The 23,973-nt window shown below is 42.7% G+C and overlaps 2 protein-coding genes and 1 non-coding gene across 5 annotated transcripts; all 3 read left to right on the top strand.

Moving 5' to 3' along the window:
- The first annotated feature begins 273 nt into the window (after nucleotides 1-273).
- On the top strand, nucleotides 274-8,648 carry EIF5 (eukaryotic translation initiation factor 5). 3 transcript variants are annotated; one of them, XM_042944384.1, is made up of 12 exons: nucleotides 274-384; nucleotides 519-729; nucleotides 1,612-1,891; nucleotides 1,997-2,078; nucleotides 2,361-2,533; nucleotides 3,100-3,211; nucleotides 4,039-4,181; nucleotides 4,436-4,594; nucleotides 5,123-5,284; nucleotides 5,548-5,712; nucleotides 5,981-6,115; nucleotides 6,457-8,648. In XM_042944384.1, exons 3-12 carry the CDS (start codon nucleotides 1,820-1,822, stop codon nucleotides 6,544-6,546), a joined length of 1,293 nt encoding a protein of 430 aa, XP_042800318.1. In that variant the 5' UTR covers nucleotides 274-384; nucleotides 519-729; nucleotides 1,612-1,819; the 3' UTR covers nucleotides 6,547-8,648. The 3 variants fall into 3 exon arrangements, with proteins under 3 accessions (XP_042800318.1, XP_042800319.1, XP_042800320.1); XM_042944385.1 differs by lacking the exon at nucleotides 274-384 and having other exon boundaries at nucleotides 428-729; XM_042944386.1 differs by lacking the exons at nucleotides 274-384; nucleotides 519-729 and adding an exon at nucleotides 1,037-1,222.
- Nucleotides 3,547-3,670, top strand: LOC122223456. Its single transcript, XR_006204326.1, has one exon. It is a non-coding gene; the product is annotated as a small nucleolar RNA SNORA28 (small nucleolar RNA).
- A 14,195-nt stretch (nucleotides 8,649-22,843) lies between the features above and the next one.
- Nucleotides 22,844-23,673, top strand: LOC122223168 (small vasohibin-binding protein-like). The gene has a single exon (XM_042944387.1). It carries the CDS (start codon nucleotides 22,998-23,000, stop codon nucleotides 23,196-23,198), a length of 201 nt encoding a protein of 66 aa, XP_042800321.1. The 5' UTR covers nucleotides 22,844-22,997; the 3' UTR covers nucleotides 23,199-23,673.
- Nucleotides 23,674-23,973: the final 300 nt, after the last annotated feature.

Here is a 23,973-nt window from a genome sequence, read left to right on the forward strand (position 1 = left end):
GCGGGGGAAGGGAGTCAACCGCCATCTTCCCCCTCCCCGTCGCTCAAACCGACAAAGCGCGGCCCCGCGGCCAGCCCCCAGCCGCGGCCAGCCTGCTCTCGCGAGACCGCGAAGACCTCTGGGAAAGGCGGGGGGAAGGGAGGACAGAGGAAGGAACGCCGGACCCGGGAGATGGGGGCGGGCTGAGGCGGCGAGCGGAGCCTCAGGAAGCAGGAGGGGCGGAGAAAGACGCGATTGACGCGGCACGTGGACCAATGACGAGCGAGCTCGGGCGCCCCTCGGGCCAATGAGCCGTGCGGCCTGGCGCGGGGGGCGGGCGCAGGGGCCGAGGGTAGCTTGAGCGCGGCGGCGGCGTTGTTCAGTCAGAGCGAGAACATTCCAGAGGTGAGTCCGGTGGAGGGGCGGCGGCCCCGCGCCCCCTCCCCAGTCCTCCCCGCCCCTTCGACCCCCGCGGGCCGCTGGCTGGCGGGGAAGGCGCCCCGACGCCCGCGGCTCACGGCGCCGTCTCTCCGCGCCAGGTCGCCAGGCCCCGGGCGCTGAAGGGTGTGGACCCCGGACGTCGCTGGGACAGCCCCTCCCCGCTGCTCGGCGGCGCCTGGCCCGGCCGCTGCTCGCTGCGCTGCTCCGCCGCCTCCGCCGCCCCTCCTCGGACTCGGGTTCACGCGCGCCTCACTTCATCCCAGTCCCGGGCGAGCAGCGTTGGGTTTATGTCTTTATTTGACGAAAACGGTGAGTCCGCCGGCGGGCCGGCGGGGAGATGGCGGCCGCACAAGATGGCGGCGCGCCGCGTGACCCGCGCGCGTGTGGCGCAGTTCGGGCGGGCCCCCGCGGCCCCCGCGCCCTGCCCTCCGCCCCGGCCCCCGCCCCCCGCCCCCCTTTCCTCCCCCGCTTCCCTCCCCCCTTCCTCTCCCGCCCCCCACTCCGCCCCGCGGGAGCGCGCCGCGCGGGCTGAGTCAGGCCTAATTGCTGCATTCATGAGTCATCGCTCGCTCGGGGGCGGGGGCGGCCCGGGCCGGCGCCCCTCGGCCGGTTCCGTTTCCCCCGCCGCGCCGAGGCCGGGCGGCCTCCTGCCGCCCCAGGCGGCGCGGCCGGTGGGGCCCGGAGCGGAGCCGGGGAGGAGAGGTCGAGGTCGCGCTCGGTCACCGCCTCGCCGTCCGCGCGCACGGCCGCGAGCGCGCGCTTCCCGGTGGGGGTGGAGCGAGCGCCCGGTGCCGGAGGACGAGTCCGTAGTTTTCCGTCTCGGCGTGGGGGGTGGGGGAGGGAACCTGAGAAGTTTCTTCGCGAGACGGGCTAGGTTTGCAGAGTGCAGGCCTTGGTTCGGTCTCCCGGCAGTTGTTGAAATATGGCCGCTGCACGGAAGCGGGCCTCCGACGGGCCGTGTGTTCGGCGTGGTGCGAGCCCGCGGCCGCTGGAGCAGCGCGGCGGCTCCCACCCTAGTCCAGGTGGAGGCCTGCTTTGCCGCCACAGGTGTTCTGTGTTAGATGGGGTGCTGGCCGCCTCCCACGTGAGCTGGGTGCGCTCTTGTAGCAGCATTAGGCGAAGGGAGGTTTCCTCGCGCGGGAATCCCGTTAAACGTCGGGGGGGGGGTTGTGTGTTCTCTTTCTCTTTCAGAGCTGTTGCGCAGCCATTGGTACCTGTATTGGGGAAACATAGCATACAAACAAGAAGCTTACAGCCTCAGTGGCGAAAATTTTTTCATGTCAGAGACCGAGAACTCTTGCAGTCGTTTATGTCATCCCTTCTTCTCCAGACAGAAGATACCAAAAAGTTGCAATCAAAGATCTCTTCATCTTATTGATAAAGCCACTAATAAGCCAAAATGTCTGTCAATGTCAACCGCAGTGTGTCAGACCAGTTCTATCGCTACAAGATGCCCCGTCTGATTGCCAAGGTAACCCCGATCTTCCTAATGAGGCCTAAGCTCTTTTTGTGGATTTTAAAAGATTGCAGCTTCTGGGGCAGATAATGCAAAAATTAAAGTTCTTTTTTCCTTTAGGTTGAGGGCAAAGGAAATGGTATCAAGACAGTTATAGTCAACATGGTTGACGTTGCAAAGGCGCTTAATCGGCCTCCAACGTGTAAGTAATGCCTCTTAGGAGGAGTCTGAAAAAAACATCAATATGGAAATGACAAACTTTGTGGGTGTCTTGTTTCAGTTGTATGTTAATTAGTTTTGGGGTTAAGTGGAATCCTGGGGGTGAAAAACAACTGACTTGCTAGTTGCTGTTAGGAGATAAAATTACCCAAGCAACACATTTTAACTCCACATAAAAGTGTAAAGAGTGACATTTGTATAAGGAGGAATGAGTAGCCAAAGATTTAGTTAACAGAACTTTTCCTCCCCCCCCCCCCCCCCATAGATCCCACCAAATATTTTGGTTGTGAGCTGGGAGCACAGACCCAGTTTGATGTTAAGAATGACCGTTACATTGTCAATGGATCTCATGAGGCGAATAAGCTGCAAGACATGTTGGATGGATTCATTAAAAAATTTGTTCTCTGTCCTGAGTGTGAGAATCCTGAAACAGATCTGGTGAGTGTTCTTGAGGGTTTTGTCAATAAGAGAAAAAGTCACCTGTCTGCTTTTCTGATCAGTTCTGTGATTCCACCAACTTCTGTTCCCGAGAAGGCAAAACAACTTCATTGGAAGTAAAAACCAGAAGCAACACGTTTTTTTAAAATACTTTCATACTCTTCTACGTAGATTATTTTGCATAAAAGATACTGTTTTGTTTTTTTGTTTTTTTTGTTTTTTAATTTTTTTTTTTTAAACGTTTATTTTACTTTTGAGACAGAGACAGAGCATGAACGGGGGAGGGTCAGAGAGAGAGGGAGACACAGAATCGGAAGCAGGCTCCAGGCTCTGAGCCATCAGCCCAGAGCCCGACGCCGGGCTCAAACTCACGGACCGTGAGATCGTGACCTGGGCCGAAGTCAGACGCTCAACCGACTGAGCCACCCAGGCACCCCTAAAAGATACTGTTTTTATGTTAAGCTGGAGTTACCATCAGATACTTCAACACCTTGCCAGTTGAAGAATTTTTGCTTTTTTATCAGAGATGACATACTTGTTTTTAATCTTTGTTTCCTTTCTGGCAGCATGTCAATCCAAAGAAGCAAACAATAGGTAATTCTTGTAAAGCCTGTGGCTATCGAGGCATGCTTGACACACATCATAAACTCTGCACGTTCATTCTCAAAAACCCACCTGGTAAGTGTTCATGATGAACTTCTAAGATTTTAGCTTAAAAGCAACTGATGTTGGAAACAAAACTGAAGCTTTCTTGCTGTTACAAAATTAAAATATAAGGGATTTCTAATCTCTGTACCGTGTTAACGTGGAATCTATGAGTTTGAAAGACTACCAGTTAAACTCTGCTTTGTTCGGTTTGTTGTTGTCGGTTTTTAAGATCTGTTCTTTTGGAACGGGAGAAGTAGATACTATAAAACGAACTGTTGGGATCCCAGCAAAAGATCTACTTCTGGAATACTGTTTTGTGAACTGGGGTCTTTGCTTTTTAAGCTTGAGTGGCTTTAGAACATTGCAAGCAACACTCTGTGTCAGATGATCGAAGTTGTCTGATGCAATTTGAGCTTGCTATAGCAAGAAAGTCTAACCTATTCCAGTGGTCTCTTCCATGAGACCGACTGTTATATAGACTTAAACAGCGTTCTAACCGTTAACTAAAGTGCGGTTGAGATAAGCCTTTGTTCAGGTTCATGGGGGGAGAGAGGGTCAGGAGTGCCAACTTTCACTTAATTACCTGTTCTTTCTGAGGCACTACATGTTAATCTTTTCTAGTATTTGAGGGACATTCTCTTCTTACCCTGAGTGTTTTCACATATGAAATAATGGTAGATGAACTTGGTTTATGAGTCCTTTTAGAATTATTAAGTAGCATTGTGTTTGTGTATGGTTTTCTGAGGGGAATGTTCCAAAGCAAAAGGGGGCAAGGTTTTAAATGTTCATGAGACACCATGAAGTGTTGTACACATTGTAGTATTAATTTTTCACTTCTTTTTTTGGTTTTCCTGTAGAGAATAGTGACAGTGGTACAGGAAAGAAAGAAAAGGAAAAGAAAAACAGGAAGGGCAAAGACAAGGAAAATGGTTCCATGTCCAGCAGTGAGACCCCACCACCACCACCACCAAATGAGATCAGTCCTCCTCCACATGCCGTGGTGAGTGCACAGTTGATGGTATGGTAGGCGCTAAAGTTGTGTAAAATACGATGCTTGGGTGACATGGGCAAAGAGAATGAAACTAGTCATAGTTACAACATTGCAACAGTATGTTAGGTTCTTGATCCTGTGGTTAAAAAAGCCTGATGTGTGTTTGTGGGAAATGAACCTGATGCCATTAACATGACTAGAAATTTGGCGTGTTTTTTTTTTTATTTTTAAGGTATTTGACCAACCATACTTGTTTTTAACAGGAAGAAGAGGAGGATGATGATTGGGGGGAGGATACAACTGAGGAAGCTCAAAGACGCAGAATGGATGAAATCAGTGACCATGCGAAAGTTCTGACACTCAGTGATGATTTGGAAAGGACTGTTGAAGAGCGGGTCAATATCCTGTTTGATTTTGTTAAGGTAAAGCAAGTTGCTTCAAGAGCAGTTAAACAATTACGCGATCAGGAAATAAATTTTTTCCAGACTTGGGTTTTAAGGTATCTATGACTAAGCTGGTTACTTGGCGAGTAATTTTTTCTCAAGCTGTCTTTTGAATACTCCGGTGCCAGGTTTATTTTTTCCATGTTTTGCTCGAAAACTTCTTGAAGGTGGTTCCAGGTACTATCTTTGGCGTGCACGTAATCACTGAAAAGTCTTGAAACTGGGGTGCCTGGGTGGCTCAGTTCAGCGTTCCACTTCAGCTCAAGTCATGATCTTTTCAGGAGTTCAAGTGCAGAGCCTGTTTGAGATATTCTGTCTCTGTCTCTCTCCCCCTACCCCCGCTTGGCACTTTCTCAAAGTAGATAAATTTTTTAAATGTGAATAATGAATAAGTCCTGCAACTATAATAAATTAGGAAAAAGGTCCTTGAAAGTTGGAATTACTAACTGGCATCTCTGGAGCAAGATATGTCTCCAATGCACTGAACTGCTTCCTTTTTGTTTGCAGAAAAAGAAAGAAGAAGGTATTATTGACTCATCAGACAAAGAAATTGTTGCTGAAGCAGAAAGATTGGATGTAAAAGCCATGGGCCCTCTTGTTTTGACTGAAGTTCTTTTTAATGAGAAGATTAGAGAACAAATTAAGAAATACAGGCGCCATTTCCTACGAGTAAGCAAATTATTTTAGGTTCATAAATAAGATGAGAGCTGGGTGACCCTGGGAACGTTGTTCTCTGTCATACTAAAAATGGAAATGATTGACCTACCTCACAAGCATGGGAGTATCTGGAAAATGCTGTAAAATAACACAGATCTTTAAGGGTTGACTGAATCACTGTTGAAGGCCATAGCTTTAAGGAATGATACTGGGACGATTAATGTACTTTGAGTGCTGCTTTGAAAGCTTGTTAATGCCAACGTGTTTATTTTCAGTTTTGTCACAACAACAAGAAAGCTCAACGGTACCTTCTTCACGGTTTGGAGTGTGTGGTAGCAATGCATCAAGCTCAGCTCATTTCCAAGATTCCCCATATCTTGAAGGAGATGTATGATGCAGATCTGTTGGAAGAAGAAGTCATCATCAGCTGGTCAGAAAAGGTGGGGAGTGTAGATACATAAACAGTCTCTTCAAGATGAGAAGTGTCGACCGCTGTTGGGGGGCTCTTTTGGAAGAAGTAACTTCTAATACTTCTACGTTGAAATAGTGTCCCTTGGATAACCCGTAGGTGATTCCCACCTGGCGTTGAGTCCAGATTAGGATGTGACCCAGTCCCTTCAAAGAGCTGAATGTGGGCAATTCTATGAGTGACTCAAAAATTATTTTTTAGATTCCTCAACTAAGGAAATTGTATTGAACGTTTTTTAGGCGTCTAAGAAATATGTTTCAAAAGACCTTGCCAAAGAGATTCGTGTCAAAGCGGAACCATTTATAAAATGGTTGAAGGAAGCAGAGGAGGAATCTTCTGGTGGTGAAGAAGATGATGAAGATGAGAATATTGAGGTAAATAGTGTTCGAGGTGGGGGTTTGGGAAGTTTAAAATGGCAGTCTTGGGTAACTGAAAATCTTTGGTAAGTGAAATCTCTCAATTTGATTGGCAATAATCTATGAATGCTCAAAGGTAACAACAGCAGGTTGAGTGTAGAGGGGCTAGTTGTGTATGAAAATTAAAATGTTACGCCATAGAGAACTTGGTTTTCACATGGTAAAAACTTAGAAAAAATAAAGGCTGTGTTTGGGTAGTTTTTTTTTCCTTCTTGACCATCGATTTGTACTACTATTATTTTTATAAATAGGTTTACTGGGATAAAAATTTACAGTAAACAAAAAATTTGTTTTATCAGGTGGTGTATTCGAAGACTGCCAGTGTACCTAAAGTTGAAGCTGTGAAGTCTGACAACAAGGATGATGACATTGATATTGATGCCATTTAAAGGGGTGGGTGCAGCCCAGCTTAACAGTGTAATGCTGCAAATCTTTCTGCATCATCAGCCAGAAGTGCAACATGTATGTGCAAAAGCTAAAATGGCTTAACATCATGCTACACTTTCTACTAAAAATGTATTGCTGTGAGTGGTCTGTAATTAAGCCCAACAAGACATCTAGGGAGTCCATACACATATCAGTGAGCAGATATAGTTTGCTTATTTATAGCATGTTTCTTTTTGAAAAATTAGTGGTGGACACATTTGGATCACATTTATACAGTTAAAAAATAAAGATTTGATTTTGGTCATTCTTAAGATTTTGGCTCTGAATGACTTACGCTGAAATGGCTCCTTAAAATACTGCACCATCATTAACCTGATAGGACTCTTGGAGCCTGTTAGATATTGTTAGATGCTGAGACTGTAAAGGTGTCTTCAGCAGAATGTAAACATAAGCTTACTTATAATTCTCTGCAGCCATTGAGAAGTACTTTGAGTGTTCAGTCCCTCAAAATGGCATCTGGTAATGTACATTCTTCTCATGCCAAGGTGGACTGATAATCAAATGGCAGCGTGACATCTTTATCTTACTGAGAAGTAAAAATGACCTGAGTGTCCTATAAATAATTTTAAGAGCAGGTTTTGAAACTTGAATTGTGTTTTTTCAGTTCGTGTATACTTACCCCAAATTGTAGTCTTTGGAGTCATGTGCATTGCACGTTGGATGAGCCAGGGGAATTATTACATTAACAAATAAGCATTTTACGTGTATGTAGCTGTTGCTTTATACTGAGAAAATTTTGAAACTAAGGTGTGGTTATATAGTAAGCTATGACTTTATTTGGGGGAAGCAGGAAAAGGTGCACTTAATCTCTAGCAAAATGAGCATAATTTTTCAACTCTTATTCTTAGGATCTAATTATAATTTCAAATGTTTTAGGCATATTGTATCTTTTGTTCATTGTGGATTTCCTCCTGATAATATGGTTTGTTTAATGCCTTTTACATGTGGATACTTAGTAGCTTAATGCTTTTTAGGTTTTGGTTGCTATCTTGCCAAAATAAGTGTTACTGTGTCTCAAACTTGATTTTTTTCCCCCCCAAAAAATGTTTTATTTAAAAAAAAGCTAAGAGCATACTTCCAGTTAAAGCCTATATTTTGGTGTAAGACTTAAGGTGTTTTTTATTTCATGTTGAATATAGCCAGACACCCAAGAAGTCTGATGATGGTCACTGAATGCAGGTTACTGGGGCCTGACCCAGCCCATCCTGAGATTTAGATTTGGAAATAACTTGCTGGTGAATTCTTGGCTCAATTAGCTGGTCTAAACTCATTTGACGTGGGTTATGGCTATATCAGAAATTCTCTTCAGGGGAGAAACTTGTTCCATTTATTCCTTTCCACAAAGTACACTAGGAATCAAAAATCCAAAGGATTAATTTTGTTGGGAGCACTGTCTTACATCGCTTTTTTCTGTGATCCATCTTCACAGATTATAATGAGACCTTAATAAATGTATCTAAGAATTTTTCACATTGGAAATTATATAAACATTTGGTATAATAAAATCTTGTTAGCTTGATGTTTTAAGGAAGTAAAATCAAGTAATCTATCTGCAAATTGGTCTCTCTCTGCCTTTCAGTCAATATTGAGTGAAGAAGCATCTACCAGGAGAGAATGTGCTCTGTCACACCGAAGAGATGAGATTTTTGCAAACTTGTATCTTACCTAGGTTACAATTCTTTGCCATAGGCGATTTTGCTTTCATTATCTGAAATTCTGTAGGAATTGGTGGTGACTTAGGCCAAGTTGCATTCAACATACCCAATGTCAAGCTAATAGGGTTTTGTTATGGAGCTTTCTTCTTCTCCCCTACCCTCCTTCTTTTAATCTGAAAGAAAACCCGTTCGGGCTTCTAAACACTATTTTGGCTGAGACCAGTATTTAGTCTGGTGCCAAACTTAGAATGGAATTCAAATCCACATAATAAAAATTTTACCCATAGAAGCTATCTTAGTAAGTTAATCCTTGCTTTAATCTATTCAACGGTTTTAAAATTTCCTGTTTTAAACAGCTACATTACTTGATTAAAACAATGTTGAAATTATATTTTGTCTTTGCTTTAATATTAAAATTAGTCTAGATTTTTATTTTATATGATCGGAGCATTGAACTCTGCCCTGTTTTGTAGCTGCCGGTTTGGATTTGTGTTGGGATGTTTTACTTCCATGGTTGCAAGTCCCACTCACAAAACACACACTGCCTCATTACTGTGGGTCAGTGACTTTCCCTAGGTCTTGTATTCCTGTCCTGTAACCCGAATTAATTACAAACTGAAAAGTTCTGCCTTAATCTGAGTTCTTGAAATTTCTTCAATTACTTTGGGGAATTGAGGTGTTAAGTGTATAGTCCTGTAACTGGATACAGTTTTTATCTCTAGTTAAGAAAGGGAAACGGGTGCTTGGGAGGCTCAGTTGGTTAAGCGGCCAACTTTGGCTCAGGTCATGATCTCAGGGCTCGTGAGCTCTAGCCCTGAGTCAGGCTCTGTGCTAACAGCTCGGAGTCTGGAACCTGCTTCAGATTCTGTGTCCCATCCCCCCCCCCCCCCCCCCACTCTGTCTCTCTCTCTCTCTCTCTCAAAAATGAATAAACATTAAAGAATTTAAGAAAGGGACATAGAGGAGATTTTTCTCTAAACAAGTCCTTTCTGGAATCGATGAACCTCAGGTTTGAGAAGGGAAAGAGGTATTCTTTTAATACAGTGCTTTCCATCTCGGGCTATGCTGCAGTCCCGCCCCCCCCCCCCCCCCCCCCCACTCCAGGGCAGTAAGCACTGAGTAAAAGCCTTTGATCTGAAGAGAACTTTGAAATAAAAGCTGGTCTTCTTAAAAGACCCTTCTAGAACATCTAGAAGGGTACTGGTCAAGAAGAGACTTCTTGCTGCATTTTGTATCTCTTAAAGATGTTTTTGGGGTTTTGTTTTTTTTTTTTTATGTTTGTTTTTCAGAGAGAGTAGGGAGAGGGGGGAGACACAGAATCTGAAGCAGGATCCAGGCTCTGAGCTGTCAGCACAGAGCCTGACGTGGGGCTTGAACTCACAAACCGCAAGATCATGACCTGAGCCAGAGTCGGATGCTAAACTGAGCCTCCCAGGCGTCCCCTTTGACTTTTAATTGACAGACTATAGGGGCACCTGGGTGGCTTGATTGTGTCCAATTTCTGCTCAGGTGTGATCTCACAATTCATGGGTTGGAGCCTGCTTCGAAGATCCTGTGTCTTTTCTCTTTGGCTCCTCCCCTGTTCACTGCCTGTCTCTCACTCTCAAAATCTCTTTTTTGAAAACATGACAAGATAAAGCAGAGTGATACGGGCAAATAACTTGGCAAAGATCTCGAGGCTGGCTTATGCAGTCTCTGTAGTTGACCCTGTGAGCCTTTGCTCTTAGAAGGCTGGGGGCTCAGGTTTTCTGTCCACCTGCAGTAGGACTCTGTACTCCAGCCCTAATACCTGGTGGTTTACAGCCAGAAAAGTGAATCCTTCTGTGTACTAGAATGTGGGGAGAATAGCTCCCTGCAGAGACGTTTTCCTCAGAACCTAGACTGCGGGAATAGTGTTAGGATCTCAAAACAGACATGGGAAGGGTCCGAGTTGCTCCAGTGCCTGCTATTGGGATACTATTCATTCAGTGAGGCTTTTTTTATACTTATTTGCGTATTTATTTTTGAGGGTGCAAGTGAGCACAGGGCAGAGAGAGAAGCGGGGCTTAAGCTTATCCGGTGTGAGACTCAAACTCATGAACCATGAGATCATGACCTGAGCTGAAGTCAGATGCTCAACAACTGAGCCACCCAGGCACCCCAGTGAGCTCTTTTTAAGGGGCATATTCACATGGGCTTTGGAATCAGACCTGGACTCCAGCCTGGGCCTCTCTGGGAGACTTCTCTGTAGCAGAGATGGTAACTCCACCATGCAGCACTTAAAATTCTGATGGAAGCCTAATAATGTCAGTGGAGGGATTCTTGCTGGGCTGGGGCAGATAGGGAAAACTCTCTTGTCTGGAAGGAGGGGATAGAAGGGTAGTGCGTGTGCTGGGATCTCCAGACATCTGAAGCAGGGATCAGAGTAGACTGAGGGAAGCAGTGGGTAGCTAGAAGTTATTTTTAAGCTACTGAACAGTTGAAGGGAAGCCCTGTGGTTAAGCAGCCATTAGTGTGCCACAGGTGATTACTACAAGCAACATTTATTCTGCAGTGGTACTCCGACCAAGCCAAGTCTATGGCTGAGGACAGTTCCTGGGCCTACTGGGATCCCGTAACAGCTGCAGACAGCACCCTGAACCAGTAGCCAGCTCAGCCTGTCACCTCTCCCAACAGAGTGAGTGGAGCACCTCCCATCAGCACTGTCATGGGGTAGCACTAAGCTGGTGCCGGCAACATTTAAGCCCCCAGCCCAAGATGAACCGGACTGAGGGGTTCAGGGCCAGTGGGTGAAGCTGAGCCACGTCTAGTACTGGCAGTCTTCTAACTGGAGGAAGAAGCGTCATTCCAAAGTATCCAGTGGGGTTGGTAGCGCAGGTATTAACATGCACCTCATAGGAAGAAATAATCCCGGAGAGTAGAGAACTGTCCTGAGGTCCCGTGGCATACCCACACAAGCTGGACCCCAACATTTCTGCCTAAGTGAACTGTGCCCTATCCAGCTTTCAGGTCTTTGTTGCACTGTGAGGGACTTAATGCAGAGATAAGGAGGAACTTTGTTCCTTAAGAGGGTTTGTGCAGGGAAGACCAGATGACAGATTGCTTGACGTTGATTGAAATTTACACTGAATGGACTAGAGCCATCAGAAGCAGTCTCCCAAAGGAAGGGCACCATTCCCTCAGGTACCCCAGCAGATCCTTTAGCCCCTGACCTGCGTCAGACCTTGGGCAAGCTTGCATTGTTCCCCACCCTGGAGGAGTTCGCAGACCAAAGCACACACAGCAGAGGGGTAGAACTTGAGAGAGAAAATGACTGGGGACTTGACTGTCTGAAATTAAAAGCAGCATCACTGAGGATGAGTATGAGTAGAAACGTGGGAGGGAAGGCCCTTCCCCTGAAGTGGACTGTAGCAGATGAGGCTGGAAGCAGTGGGACATCTGCAAAGTCAAGCCCTTGAAGCTTTATAAGACTGCAGGAACAATTCTATTTGCATTCTCCTGTAGGGGCAGCTAACCCACTGGGAGTCCAGGAGGGAGTGGGGGGCAGTCCCATGGCTGACACCCAGCAGTGGAAGACTGGTCAGACAAGGATGCACTTTTATTTATCCTGGGAAGTTTGGGGTCTCCAAACAGCCTTGCCTGTTGAGTCCCAGTGCCCCAGATTGGAGAACGCAGGCCCAAACCCCTTTCCCAGAGGGAGCAGAATCAGAGCACCCATGAATGATAGAATTTCACCCTCCTTAGACCTGGTTTCCCATTCGGAGTTTGGATAAAGGCCCACACCCAGCAGGAGGTCCCTGGAGCGTCAGGGCCTGAGTGGACACAGAGTTTTTATATTGTGGCTGCTAGGTCAAGGATTGTTCTCTAGTGGCAGGGTTGGGGACCTCCAACACTGAAGAAAATTTTTTAGACGTAACTACGAGCTGTTGTGATTGAGAACTTTACCCAGATGTGGAGGATGGTTTTCCAAGGAGTCACAGGATAATGGTATTGGGAATCTCACACAAGTCTCGACTTCTGAGGACCCAGAGATTGCTGCAGTTTGGCGTTGTGGACATACTGTAGCAGTCAGGGCTCCAGGCAGCTGTGCAAGACAGCATCCCTCCAGGGCGCTGCCCACCTGTCTGCATCCCTGGGTTTCTCTTTTTCTGTCCACTGCCCATAAGTTTCCTGGTTCTCTAGAACTGTACTCCTCGTGACTTGGCTTTCTCATGGTGCCCCGCGCCCGTGAAGCTTCTATTCCTTCAGTTCTTAAACCTGATGTGAATTCCTGACAGGCTGTGTCTGATACACTCCACAGCTTCTCAACATTTCTATCAGGTTGGTTTGTTCTCTTGCAGCTGTTGTAGGCTCTGTTGGCAGCTCCAATTTGCTGTGGCTAAGGGAGGACAGAGTGTCACAAGGGATTTGAGATGTGGCTCCCGGAGGTTGCTTTACAGTAGGGGATGGTGATTGGAGTCCTCGGGGACCTCCGTGATACATTGCCTTTCACTGGAATCCATTTCCTCCATTACTAGCAGGTTCCGAGGATGTCTACTGAGGACATTTGCTGCCTCATCTAAGCAGTTAACCAAATGGCAAGTGGACGCTGCCCTTGTGTGAACGTACCCTGAGAAGAGGCTACAGGTCCTGCCACAGAGATCTCACATCTGATAGGGGAGCCAGGGTGGGCCAAAAGGACCCTGTCCTCCAAGTAGCAGGAATCTGTTCTAGGATTGCAGCTTCTGATCAGAGTGCAGACAAAGAGAGGCCATTGTTGCACCTCCCCCCATTGTTGCAAGCCCCTCCTCTTCAGGCTAACATGACTTAACAGGATGTAAACAGAGAGTACCCCCGCCACCTTCAATTTTCTCATCTTTGCCCTTTTTTTTGCCAGATAACAAAGACTGATGTATGAAAGCAACTGGATTTACAAGGGAAAAATAGAAAGTGTACGTGCTCAGGGAAAAGCTTGGTCTGAAGAGGGCTGAGGTTTATACATTAGGGGCACCTGGGTGGCTCACTTGGTTAGGTATCTGACTCTTGATTTCGGCTCAGGTCATGATCTTGTGGTTCGTGTGATCAAGCCCTGCACTTCGGGCTCCCAGCTAACAGCACAGAGCCTGCTGGGGATCCTCTGCTCCTGCCCCTGCTTGTGCTCAAACACACTTTCTCTGAAAAAAGTTTATACCTCAGGATGACCCTTGGCACAGAGACCGTCTGTAACTGAACATAACATGTAATTTGAAATGGTAACAACCCAGCAAGCCCTGGGGATGGAAAAGAATCTGATTTCCAGAGTTAACACTTGGTTAGATTTAAGTATCCACCATACAACAAAAACCTTACAAGAAATAGGAAACAGGAAAGTATGTCCCATTCACAAGGTTAAAGAAATCAAACAGTCTCTGAAAAAGATCTAATAGAAGATCTTCCGAGCAAAGTATTTAACCATCTTAAAGATACTCAAAAAACTAAAGGAAAATGTGGGGAAAGTCAAGACCGTTTCTAAACAATAGAAATATCAGTAAAGATAAGAAACCTAAAAAAATGTTGGAGCCAAAAAATACAAATCAAAAATTCACTACAGGGATTCAAAGGCAGATGTGGGCATGCAGAAAAATTCAGCAAGCTTAAAATACTGAAGAAATTACTGAATCAAAACAACCAACAGATCTAAGAAAATTGAACAGAGCCTAAGTGACCTGTGGAACACCAGTAAGAGGACCAACCTATGCATTGTGGAGTCTCGGAAAAGAGAAAGGGACAATATTTGAAGAAATGCTGGCTGAAGTTTTCCCAAGGTAAACCAGACATGACGTTCAAACATCCAAGAAGCTCAGCAGAGTCCCAAGTAAGAGACTCAGACCCACTGAGATACATTATAATCAAACTTCAAAAAACAAGAGAATCTCGAAAGCAAGAGAACAGGGACTCCTAGATACAGGGATCATTTCCACCACCACCTCCATAAGATGTCTCATCAGAAACAATGTAGGCCAGAAGGTTGATATATTCAAAGTACTAAAAGAGAAAGTAAATTGTAGTTACGAAGTGAGGGCAGAAATCCAACATTCCCAGAAAACCAAAAGCTGAGAAGGTTTGTTAACCACCAAACTTGCCCTGTAAGAAATGCTCAAGGGATGCCTGTAGGGTGAAGTGAAAGAATACTAGACAGAAAAATCTTTTTTTTAAGTAAGGTAAATGGGAATTACAAAAACTATTGGACTCATAACTCCCACTTTACTTTCTACATGGTTTAGGAGAATAGATTTTAAAAAACAAATATTAATTGGGCACCTGAGTGGCTCAGTTGAACTTCTGACTTCAATTGAGCATCCAACTTCTGGTCAGGTCATGATCTGGTTGGCGAGTTCAAGCCCCGAGTCTAGTATGCTGCTGTCAGGGTCAAGGCCCACTTTAGGTCTTCTGTCCCTCCCTCTCTGCCCTTCCCCCACTTGCACTCTCAAAAAAATAAACAACTAGTATTACTGTAATTTTGTTTTCTAACTCCGATTTTTATTTCCTGCATAATTTTTTTAAGTTTATTTTGAAAGAGAATCCCAAGCAGGCTCTGTGCTATCAGCACGGATCCCTGGATCCCAACATGGGGCTTGAACCCAGGAATCCATGAGATCATGTCCTGAGCCAAGATCAAGAGTCAGTCATTTGACCAACCAAGCCAGTCAGGTGCCCCTGTTTTCTACATAATTGAAGAAACTAATGAATTTTAAAGAATTATTACTTTGTTTCTGGACGCTACTTTGCATAAAGGTGTAGTTTTGTGACAGTTGTTAATTGACGGGGTAGGGAGAGAAACAGTCTTTGTAAATTAGTGAACTTAAGCTGGTATTAACTCAGAATGTTACAACTTTAGGACGTTAAATGTAATCTCTGTGGTAACCTCAAAAAAAATATATAGAATATGTACAACAGAAAATGAGAAAATAATTTAAACATTTAACTACAAATATCACCTAAACACAAAAGATTACAGTAATGCAGGAAATGAGGGACAGTAGAGCTTTAAGGTATACAGAAAACGGCACAATGACAAAATTGTCCTTACCAGTATTAATTTAAACGTAAATGGGTTAAACTCTAATCAAAAGAGGGATTGGCAGAATAAATAAAAACACATGATGGCAACTACATGCTATAAAGAGACTCGATCCAAGCCCAAATAGATTGAAAGTGAAAGAATGGCAAAAGATACTCCATGCAGATAATAACCCATAGAGATAGGGGATGACTATGCTGATATCAGACAAAATAGATTTTAAAACAATAAAGGTTATAAAAGAAAAAAGGACATTATATATTAATAAAAGTGTCAATACAGCAAAAAGAACAAGTATAAACATTGGCACAACTAATAACAGACCAGGAAAATTTATGAAGGAAGGGGTGTGCAGGTGGCTCAGTTGGTTAAGTGTCTGACTCTTGATTTCAGCTCAGATTGGTTGTGATCTCCTGTTCCACCGTCATGAGATTGAGCCCCATCTGGGGCTCTGCACTGACAAATGTGGAGCCTGCTTGGGATTCTCTCTCCCTTTCTGCCCTTCCCCAGCTCACTCACTCTCAAAATAAATAAAAATCTATGTGAAGGGGAAACAAAGAATTTAAGGTAGAGTTCTACGGTAGTAGATGGAGACTTTTAACACCCTGCTCTCAATAATAGAATGACCAGCCAAAGTAAGGAAATAAAGGATTTAACACAGCGCATAAACCAACTAGATCTAACTGAAATTTACAGACCATTCCACCCAACAACAGCAGCACACACTTTTCAAGTGCACATGGGACATTTTCTAGAATAGGCTTATCCGTTAGGATATAAAATAAGTCTCAGTATAGGTAAAAGGTCAGAGGAGTATCTGGGTAGCTCAGTTGGTTAAGCGACTGAGTTGCTTTCAACTCAGGTCATGATCTGGTTCATGAGCTCAAGCCCCACATCCAGCTATCTGCTGTCAGTGCAGAGCCCACTTGGAATCCTCTGCCGCCCCCCCCCCCCCCCACACACACACTCATGCTCATGCACTGTCTCTCAAACTTCTTTAAAGAAGTAAAACTAAGGGGTACCTGGGTGGCTCAGTGGGTTGAGAATCCAACTCTTGATTTTAGCTCAGGTCGTGATCTCACAGTTTGTGAGTTCGAGCCCCATGTAGGGCTCTGCACTAACTGCAGAGCCTGCTTGGGATTCTCTCCCTTTCTCTCTGGCCCTCCCCTGCTCATGCTTTCTGTCTCAAAATAAATAAATCTATATATTTTTTAAAGCAGTAGAACTAGAGGGGTGCCTAGGTGGCTCAGTAGGTTGGGCATCCAACTTCGGTTCAGGTTATGATCTCACAGTTCATGAGTTGGAGCCCTGCATCAGGCTCTGTGCTGACAGCTCAGAGCCTGGAGCCTGTTTTGGATTCTGTGCCTCCTCCTCTCTTTCTCTGCCATCCCCAGCTTGTGCTCTGTCTCAAAAATAAACACTAAAAAAATTTTTTTACAGGAGTAGAACTAGGAAAAAAAAGTGGAAATTAAAATGCTATTAAACAATCAATGAATCAAAGAAGAAATCAAAGGGAAATTAGAAAATATTTTGAGATGAATAGAAACAAAAACAAAACTTAAGAGACCAAGCAAAAACAGTGCTAAGCTATACATGTTTAGCATTAAAAATCAAAGATTTCAAATCAACAACCTAACTTTACAACTTAAGGAACTAGAGCAAGAAGAATAAACCCAAATCTAGCAGAAGGAAGGAAAAAGACTAGAGATAAATGAAATAAAGAGTAGAAAAATAATAGAGAAAAGTCAATAAACCAAAAGATATTCTATGCAAATGGAAACCAGATGAAAGCGGAAGTAACTATACTTGTATCAAACAAAGTAAAGCTTAAAGACTAAAAAAAAAAAGACAACAGTGTTACATAATGATAAAGGGGTATTTATGCAGTCAGTAGAGGAGCACTAAAATACATGAAATGAATATTAAAAGACCTAAAGGAAGAAATAGCAATACACTAATAATAAGGGATTTTATTGTCCCATTATACCAATGGATAGAACATCCAGACAAAATCAGTAAGTAAACATTAGCCATAAATGACATATTAGTCCAGATGGACTTAGATGTTTACAGAGCATTCCATCCAAAGACAACAGCATACACGTCTTTCACAAGTGTACATGGAGCATTTTCCAGTGTAGGTCATATTTAGACCACAAAACAAGTCTTAATAAATTTAAGAAGATTGAAATAATACCAAGCATCTTTTCCAAACACAATGGTATGAAACTAGAAATTAATGTTATGAAGAAGGAGTGCCTGGGTGGCTCAGTCAGCTCAGGTCATGATCTTGCAGTTGACGAGTTCAAGCCCCAAGTCGGGCTCTATGCTAACAGCTTGGAGCCTGGAGCCTGCTTCGGATTCTGTGTCTCCCTCCCTCTCTGCCCCTCCCTTGCTTATGCTCTCTCTCTCTCAAAAATAAATAAACATTTGTATATATATAAATATTTATATATTATTTATACATATATATTTATATATATATTTATATATATACAAATATTTATATATATTTAATTTTACGAAGAAAACTGGAAAATTCACAAATATGTGGAGATTAAAACAGCTACTGAACAACCAATGGGTCAAAGAGGAAATAAATTTAAAAACACCTTGAGACAAATGAAAACAAATATACCAAAATTCATGGGATGCAACAAAAGCAATTGTAAGACAGAAATTCATAGTGATAAATGATGGCTTCAAGAAACTGAGATCTACACCTCAGAACAAATGAAGCCCAAAGTTAAGAGAGGGAAAGCTATAACAAAGCATAAATAAATGGAGTCTAAAAAGACAATGAAGAAGATCAATGAAAGTAAGAGCTGGTTCACTGAAAAAGATAAAACTACATTGACAAGCTTTTAGCTAGACTCACCAAGAAAAAAGTACTCAAAATTAGAAATGAAAGAGATATTAGAACTAATACCACAGATGGGGCGCCTGGGTGGCTCAGCCAGTTAAGAGTCAGACTCTTGATTTCTGCTCACGTCATGATATCATTGTGAGATCGAGCTCCACATTGGGCTCTACACTGACAGTGTGGAATCTGCTTGGGATTCTCTCTCTCTCCCTCTAGGCCCCTCCCCTGCTCATTCTCTCCATGAAAATAAATGAACTTAGGAAAATAAATGAACTTAAAAAAAAAAAAAAAAAACAACTTGGGGCACCTGGGTGGCTCAGTCAGTTGAGCGTCCAACTTCGGCTCAGGTCGTGATCTCGCAGTCTTGTGAGTTCAAGCCCCGCATCAGGCTTTGTGCTGACAGCTCAGAGCCTGGAACCTGCTTCGGATTCTGTGTCTCCCTCTCTCTCTCTCTCTCTAGCCCTCCTCCACTCATGCTCTGTCTCTCTCTGTCTCAGAAATAAACGTTTAAAAAAATTACAAATAAATAAAAACTGATACCATAGAAATACAAAGGGTCATAAGAAACTATTGTGAACAATCATGCCAACAAATTAGACAACCTAGAAGAAATGGATACGTTTCTAGAAACATGCAACCTACCAATTGTAATGAAACAGAAAATCCGAACAGACTGATTACTAGTAAGGAGATTGAATCAGTAATCAAAAACTCCAAACAAAAGTCCAGGACTAGATGGTCTCACTGGTGAATTCTACCAAACATTCAAAGAAGAATTAATCTCAATCATTCTCAAAATCTTCTAAAAAATAGAAGAGGGAACTCTTCAAAACACTTTATGAAGCCAGCATTACCCTGATACCAAAACCAGACAAGGATGCCACAAGAAAAAATTACAGGCCAATATCTCTTAACAAATACAGATGCAAAAATTATCAACAAAATATTAGCAAACTGAATTGAAAAATACATTAAAATGATCATACACCATGGTCAAGTGGGATTTATTCCAGGGATGCAAGGACCCAGGGTTCAACATCCACTAATTGGTCAATTGATACACCACCTCAACAGAAGAAATAATCATATAATCATCTCAATGCAGAAAAAACATTTGACAAAATTCAATATCCACTTATGATAAAACTCAAAAAAGCAAGTATAGAGGGAATATATCTTGACATAATAAAGGCCATATATGACAAACCTACAGCTAACATCATACTCCATGCACGAAACATGGTAAGATTAGGAACAAGACAAGGATGCCCACTCTTGCCACTTTGATTCACTATAGTATTGGAATTCCTAGCTAGAGCAATTAGGTAAGAAAAGGCATCCATATTGGAAAGGAAAAACTAAAATTGCCACTATTTGTAGATGACATGATAGTATATATAGAAAACCCTAAAATTTTTATCAAAAAACTATTTGAACTAATAAATTCAGTAAAGTTGGATACAAAATCATTATACAAAAATTGTTTGCATTTCTGTATGCTAGTAACAAACTATCAAAAAAATTAAGAAAACAATCCCATTTACAATTGCATCAAAGAGAATAAAATACCTAGGAATAAATGTAACTAAGGAAGTGAGAGACCTGTATATTAAAAACTACAAGGAGCGCCTGGGTGGCTTAGTTGGTTGAGCATCTGACTCGATTTTGGCTCAGGTCAGGATCCCAGGGTTGAGGGATTGAGCCCTGTATTGGGCTCTGTCCTGAGTGTGGAGCCTGCCTAAGATATTCTTTCTCTCTCTCTCTCTCTCTCTCTCTCTCCCTCCCCCCACCCGCCTCCGCCCCTCTCCCCCACTCTCTCTCTCTCAAGTTAAAAAAAAAGAAAAACTACAAGACATTAACAAAAGAAATTGGAGAAAATACAAGTAAATGGAAAGATATCCTATTCTTATGGAATGGAAGAATATTGTTATAATGTTTATACCACCAAAAGCAATATACAGATGAATGCAATCTCTATCAAAATTTCAATGGCGTTTTTCAAAGAAACAGAACAAACCTAAAACTTGTATAGAACACAAAAAATCTCAAATAGCCAAGGCGATATTGAGAAAGAACAACAAAGCTGGAGGCATCACACTCCCTGACTTCAAACTATATTACAAAGCTATAGTAATTAGATGACAGAGTAGGGGGACCCTAAGTTTGCCCCATTCCACAGATACAACTAGATAACACTCATATTGGTATAATAGTCCAAAAAATGATCTGGAGACTGGCAGAACAAACTCCACAACTAAAGGTAGAGGAGAGGGCGCATGGAGAAAAGTAGGAAGAGTGAAGACACAGTCTGAGAGTGAATGGACTGTACTGGTCCATGGTGGGGAGGGAGCTGGTGGTAGAAAAGGGTGAAAAACAGAGTTTCACATCAGGAAACCCAGAAATGGGGAGACAAACCCCATAACATTTGTCTTTGAGAGAGGGGCCAAATTTCATTGAGTTCTTACAACCATTGGGACTTAAACCCTGGAATTTTAAAAATTGGTGAACTCAGCTCTGGGAGAGCTCAGAGGGTGTTAGGAAGTGGAGTCCCTGCCCTTAAAGAGACAGCATAACAAACAGCCTGTGCAGATACAGTGTACAACCAGCAGTTTGAAAAATGCCAGGGGCAGACAGGAGAGACAGTAATTTGCTCAATGTGGAGTGTGGCCCTAAGAGACAGGGATCATAGAGAGACCGCTTCAGAAACAAAGGAGCTGGCAGGTACCACTTCCCTTCCCTCACCCCTCACCATAAACAACAGCCATCTGTGGGAACTAGTGCAGCATCAACACGTGTTACCTAACTTGCTTATACCAAGTCCCATGTACCCCCCGAGCTTCAGCGGATCTGCCCTTCCCAGTCACGCTCCCCTTAGTTCCAGCACTGCAGGCCCCCTTCCCCAGAGGACAGTCACAAACTCTGCCAACACCACATCTCCTGACCTGCACATTTTGTGGACCTCAGTTCTGGTGGTTGTGGGAGTAGATCACATTTTGCGAGCAGACCACTGCACGCCTTGTTAAAGCATATCCCACCCCTATTGGGGACCAGACACTACACACAATAGGCAAAGAGAGCCTCTGCAGACAATTGGACAGAAGAAAAAAGAGGCCAAGATTCAATAGCAGAGCATACACAACACATAGGAGACACTCCGTGAAGCACCAGGCCCGGGGGAACAGGGAGACACTGCAATGCAAGGCACTACAAGAACTTTTCTTCATAAAGCTATTATCAAGAGCAAGAGAAGTAGCCGACTCTCCTAACACAAAAACAGACACGGAGTTAGACAAAATGAGGCGACAGAGAAATATGTCTCAAATGAAATAACAGGACCAAACCACAGCAAGAGACCTAAATGGATATAAGAGATACACTTGATAGAAAATTTAAAGTAATAATCATAAAGATACTCACTGGACTTGAGAAAATAGTAGAGGACATCAGTGAGACCCTTAACACAGATTAAAAAAACCAATCAGAGATCAAGAACACAATAAATGAAATTAAAAATACATTTGATGGAATAAATAGCAGTCTAGATGAAGGAGAGGAATGAATTAACGACCTTGAAGACAACAGACTAGAAAGTAACCAAGCTGAAAAAAGGAGAGGAAAGAAAATTACACAAATTGAGAATAGTCTTAGGGAACTTAGTGACTCCATCAAGTATAATAACATTTGTATTATAGGGATCTCAGAAGAAGAACAGAGAGAAAATGGGGTAGAAAATTTATCTGAAGAAATAATAGCTGAAAACTCCCCTAATCTGGGAAAGGAAATGGAGATCCAGATCCAGGAGGCACAGAGATCCCCCAGAATTCAACCCAAGGAGGTTCACACCAAGACATACAGTAATTAAAATGACCAAAAAAAAAAAAAAAAAAAAAAAAAAAAAAAAAAAAAAAAAAGCAGTGATAAAAAATTTTAAAGCACCAAGTGAGAAAAAGACAATTACATACAAAGGAAACTCCATAAGGCTATCAGTGGGTTTTTCAGCAGAAACATTACAGCTAGAAAGGAGTGGCATGATATATTCAAAGAGGTGAAAGGGAAAAAATTTCAGCCAAGAATACTTTCTCCATCAAGGCTACTATTCAGAATAGAAGGAGAGATAGAATTTCTCAAACAAAAACCAAAGGAGTTCATGACCACTAAACCAGCCCTACAGGAAATATTAAAGGGGCCTCTTTGAGTGGAAAGGAAAGACCATAAGTGAGAGTATGAAAAGTAAAAAAACAAAGGCAGTAAAAATAAGTATTTCTGTAAAAATCAGTCAAGAGATTCATAAAATAAAAGGATATAAAATATGACAACATATACCTAAAAGGTGGTGGGGAGAGGAGTAAAGAATGAGCTCAAGCTAACACAACCATCAAACTGATATAGACAGAAGATGCTATACACAACCCTAATGGTAACCATAAATCCAAAATCAGTAATAGATATGCAAAGAATAAAGAGAAAAGAATCCAAGTATATCACTAAAAAAAAGCTGACTAATCATAAGAGAAGAGAGCCAAGGAAGAAAGGAACAAAGAACTACAAAAACAACCATGAAGCAAGTAACAAAATGCCAATAAATACATATCTATCAATAATTACTTTGAATGTAAATGCGCTAAATGCTTCATTCAAAAGACACAGGACAACAGAGTGGATTAAAAAAATAATAATAATAATAACAAGACCCCCAAAAAAGACCCATCTATATGCTGTGTACAAGAGACTCATTTCAGACTGAAAGACATCTGCAGATTGAAAGTGAAGGGATGGAGCCCCACCCAATCAGAGGCACAGCAGGCTCATGACTCCAGGCCTGGACGTCAGAGCTAAGAAGTGTTCAGAACCCAAGTCATGGATCCACCTATGCGTAAAGAAAATTCCAAAGTTAAACAACCTGTCAGCAAAGTTGAGAAGGCCAAGCAGAAATCAGCCCAGCAGGAGCTGAAGCAAAGACAAAGAGCAGAGATCTATGACCTCAACAGAGTCATGACAGAACCTGAGCAGCAAGAGTTCGATGAGTTCTGTAAACAGATGCAGCCATCTGGAGAGTGAGCCACTCCTTGTTCAAACTAGATGGGACCCCAGAGGCTTTGTCTGCCAGCTTGTTACTAGTTTTAGGCTGAGATGGTTCATTTGGAACCGTACAGAACTAGACAGGAAGACATTTGTGTTATCCCTAAAACTGGATAAATCTGAACTTACTGCATGTAACGCTGGCTTCACTGATTCCTCCAGTCTGAATTATCTCAGTACTTACTGAAGAGACTTGTTTTATTCTTCTTAGACAATAGATTTTTTATATGTTTCCATTGTTTGAGAAAAATCAGTGTTTCTTGTGAAACTGTAGATCTTCTCCAAAAGTATAAATAAAATACTAATAAAAAAAAAAAGTGAGGGCATGGAGAAACATTCATTATGCAAATGGATGCCAGAAGAAAGCTAGGATAGCAAGTCTTATATTGGAACAAATGGATTATAAAACAATGAATGTAACAAGAGACAAAAAAGGACACTATTTATTAATAAAGGGGACAATCTAACAAGAGGGTATAATAATTGTAAATATTTATTCACCCAACATGGAAATACCCAAATACATAAAACAGTTAATACCAAACATAAAGGAATTAATTTATAGTAATAAAATAATAGTAGGGGACATTAACACTCCACTTACATCATCCAAACATAAAATCAACAAAAAAACAGTGGCTTTGAATGACACACTGGACAGATGGATGTAACAGACATATTCAGAGCATTCCATCATAAAACAGCAGAATACACATTCTTTTCAAGTACACATGGAACATTCTCCAGAACAGAT

This window comes from Panthera leo, chromosome B3 (assembly GCF_018350215.1).
Source record: "Panthera leo isolate Ple1 chromosome B3, P.leo_Ple1_pat1.1, whole genome shotgun sequence".
Classification (NCBI taxonomy): Eukaryota; Metazoa; Chordata; class Mammalia; order Carnivora; family Felidae; genus Panthera; species Panthera leo.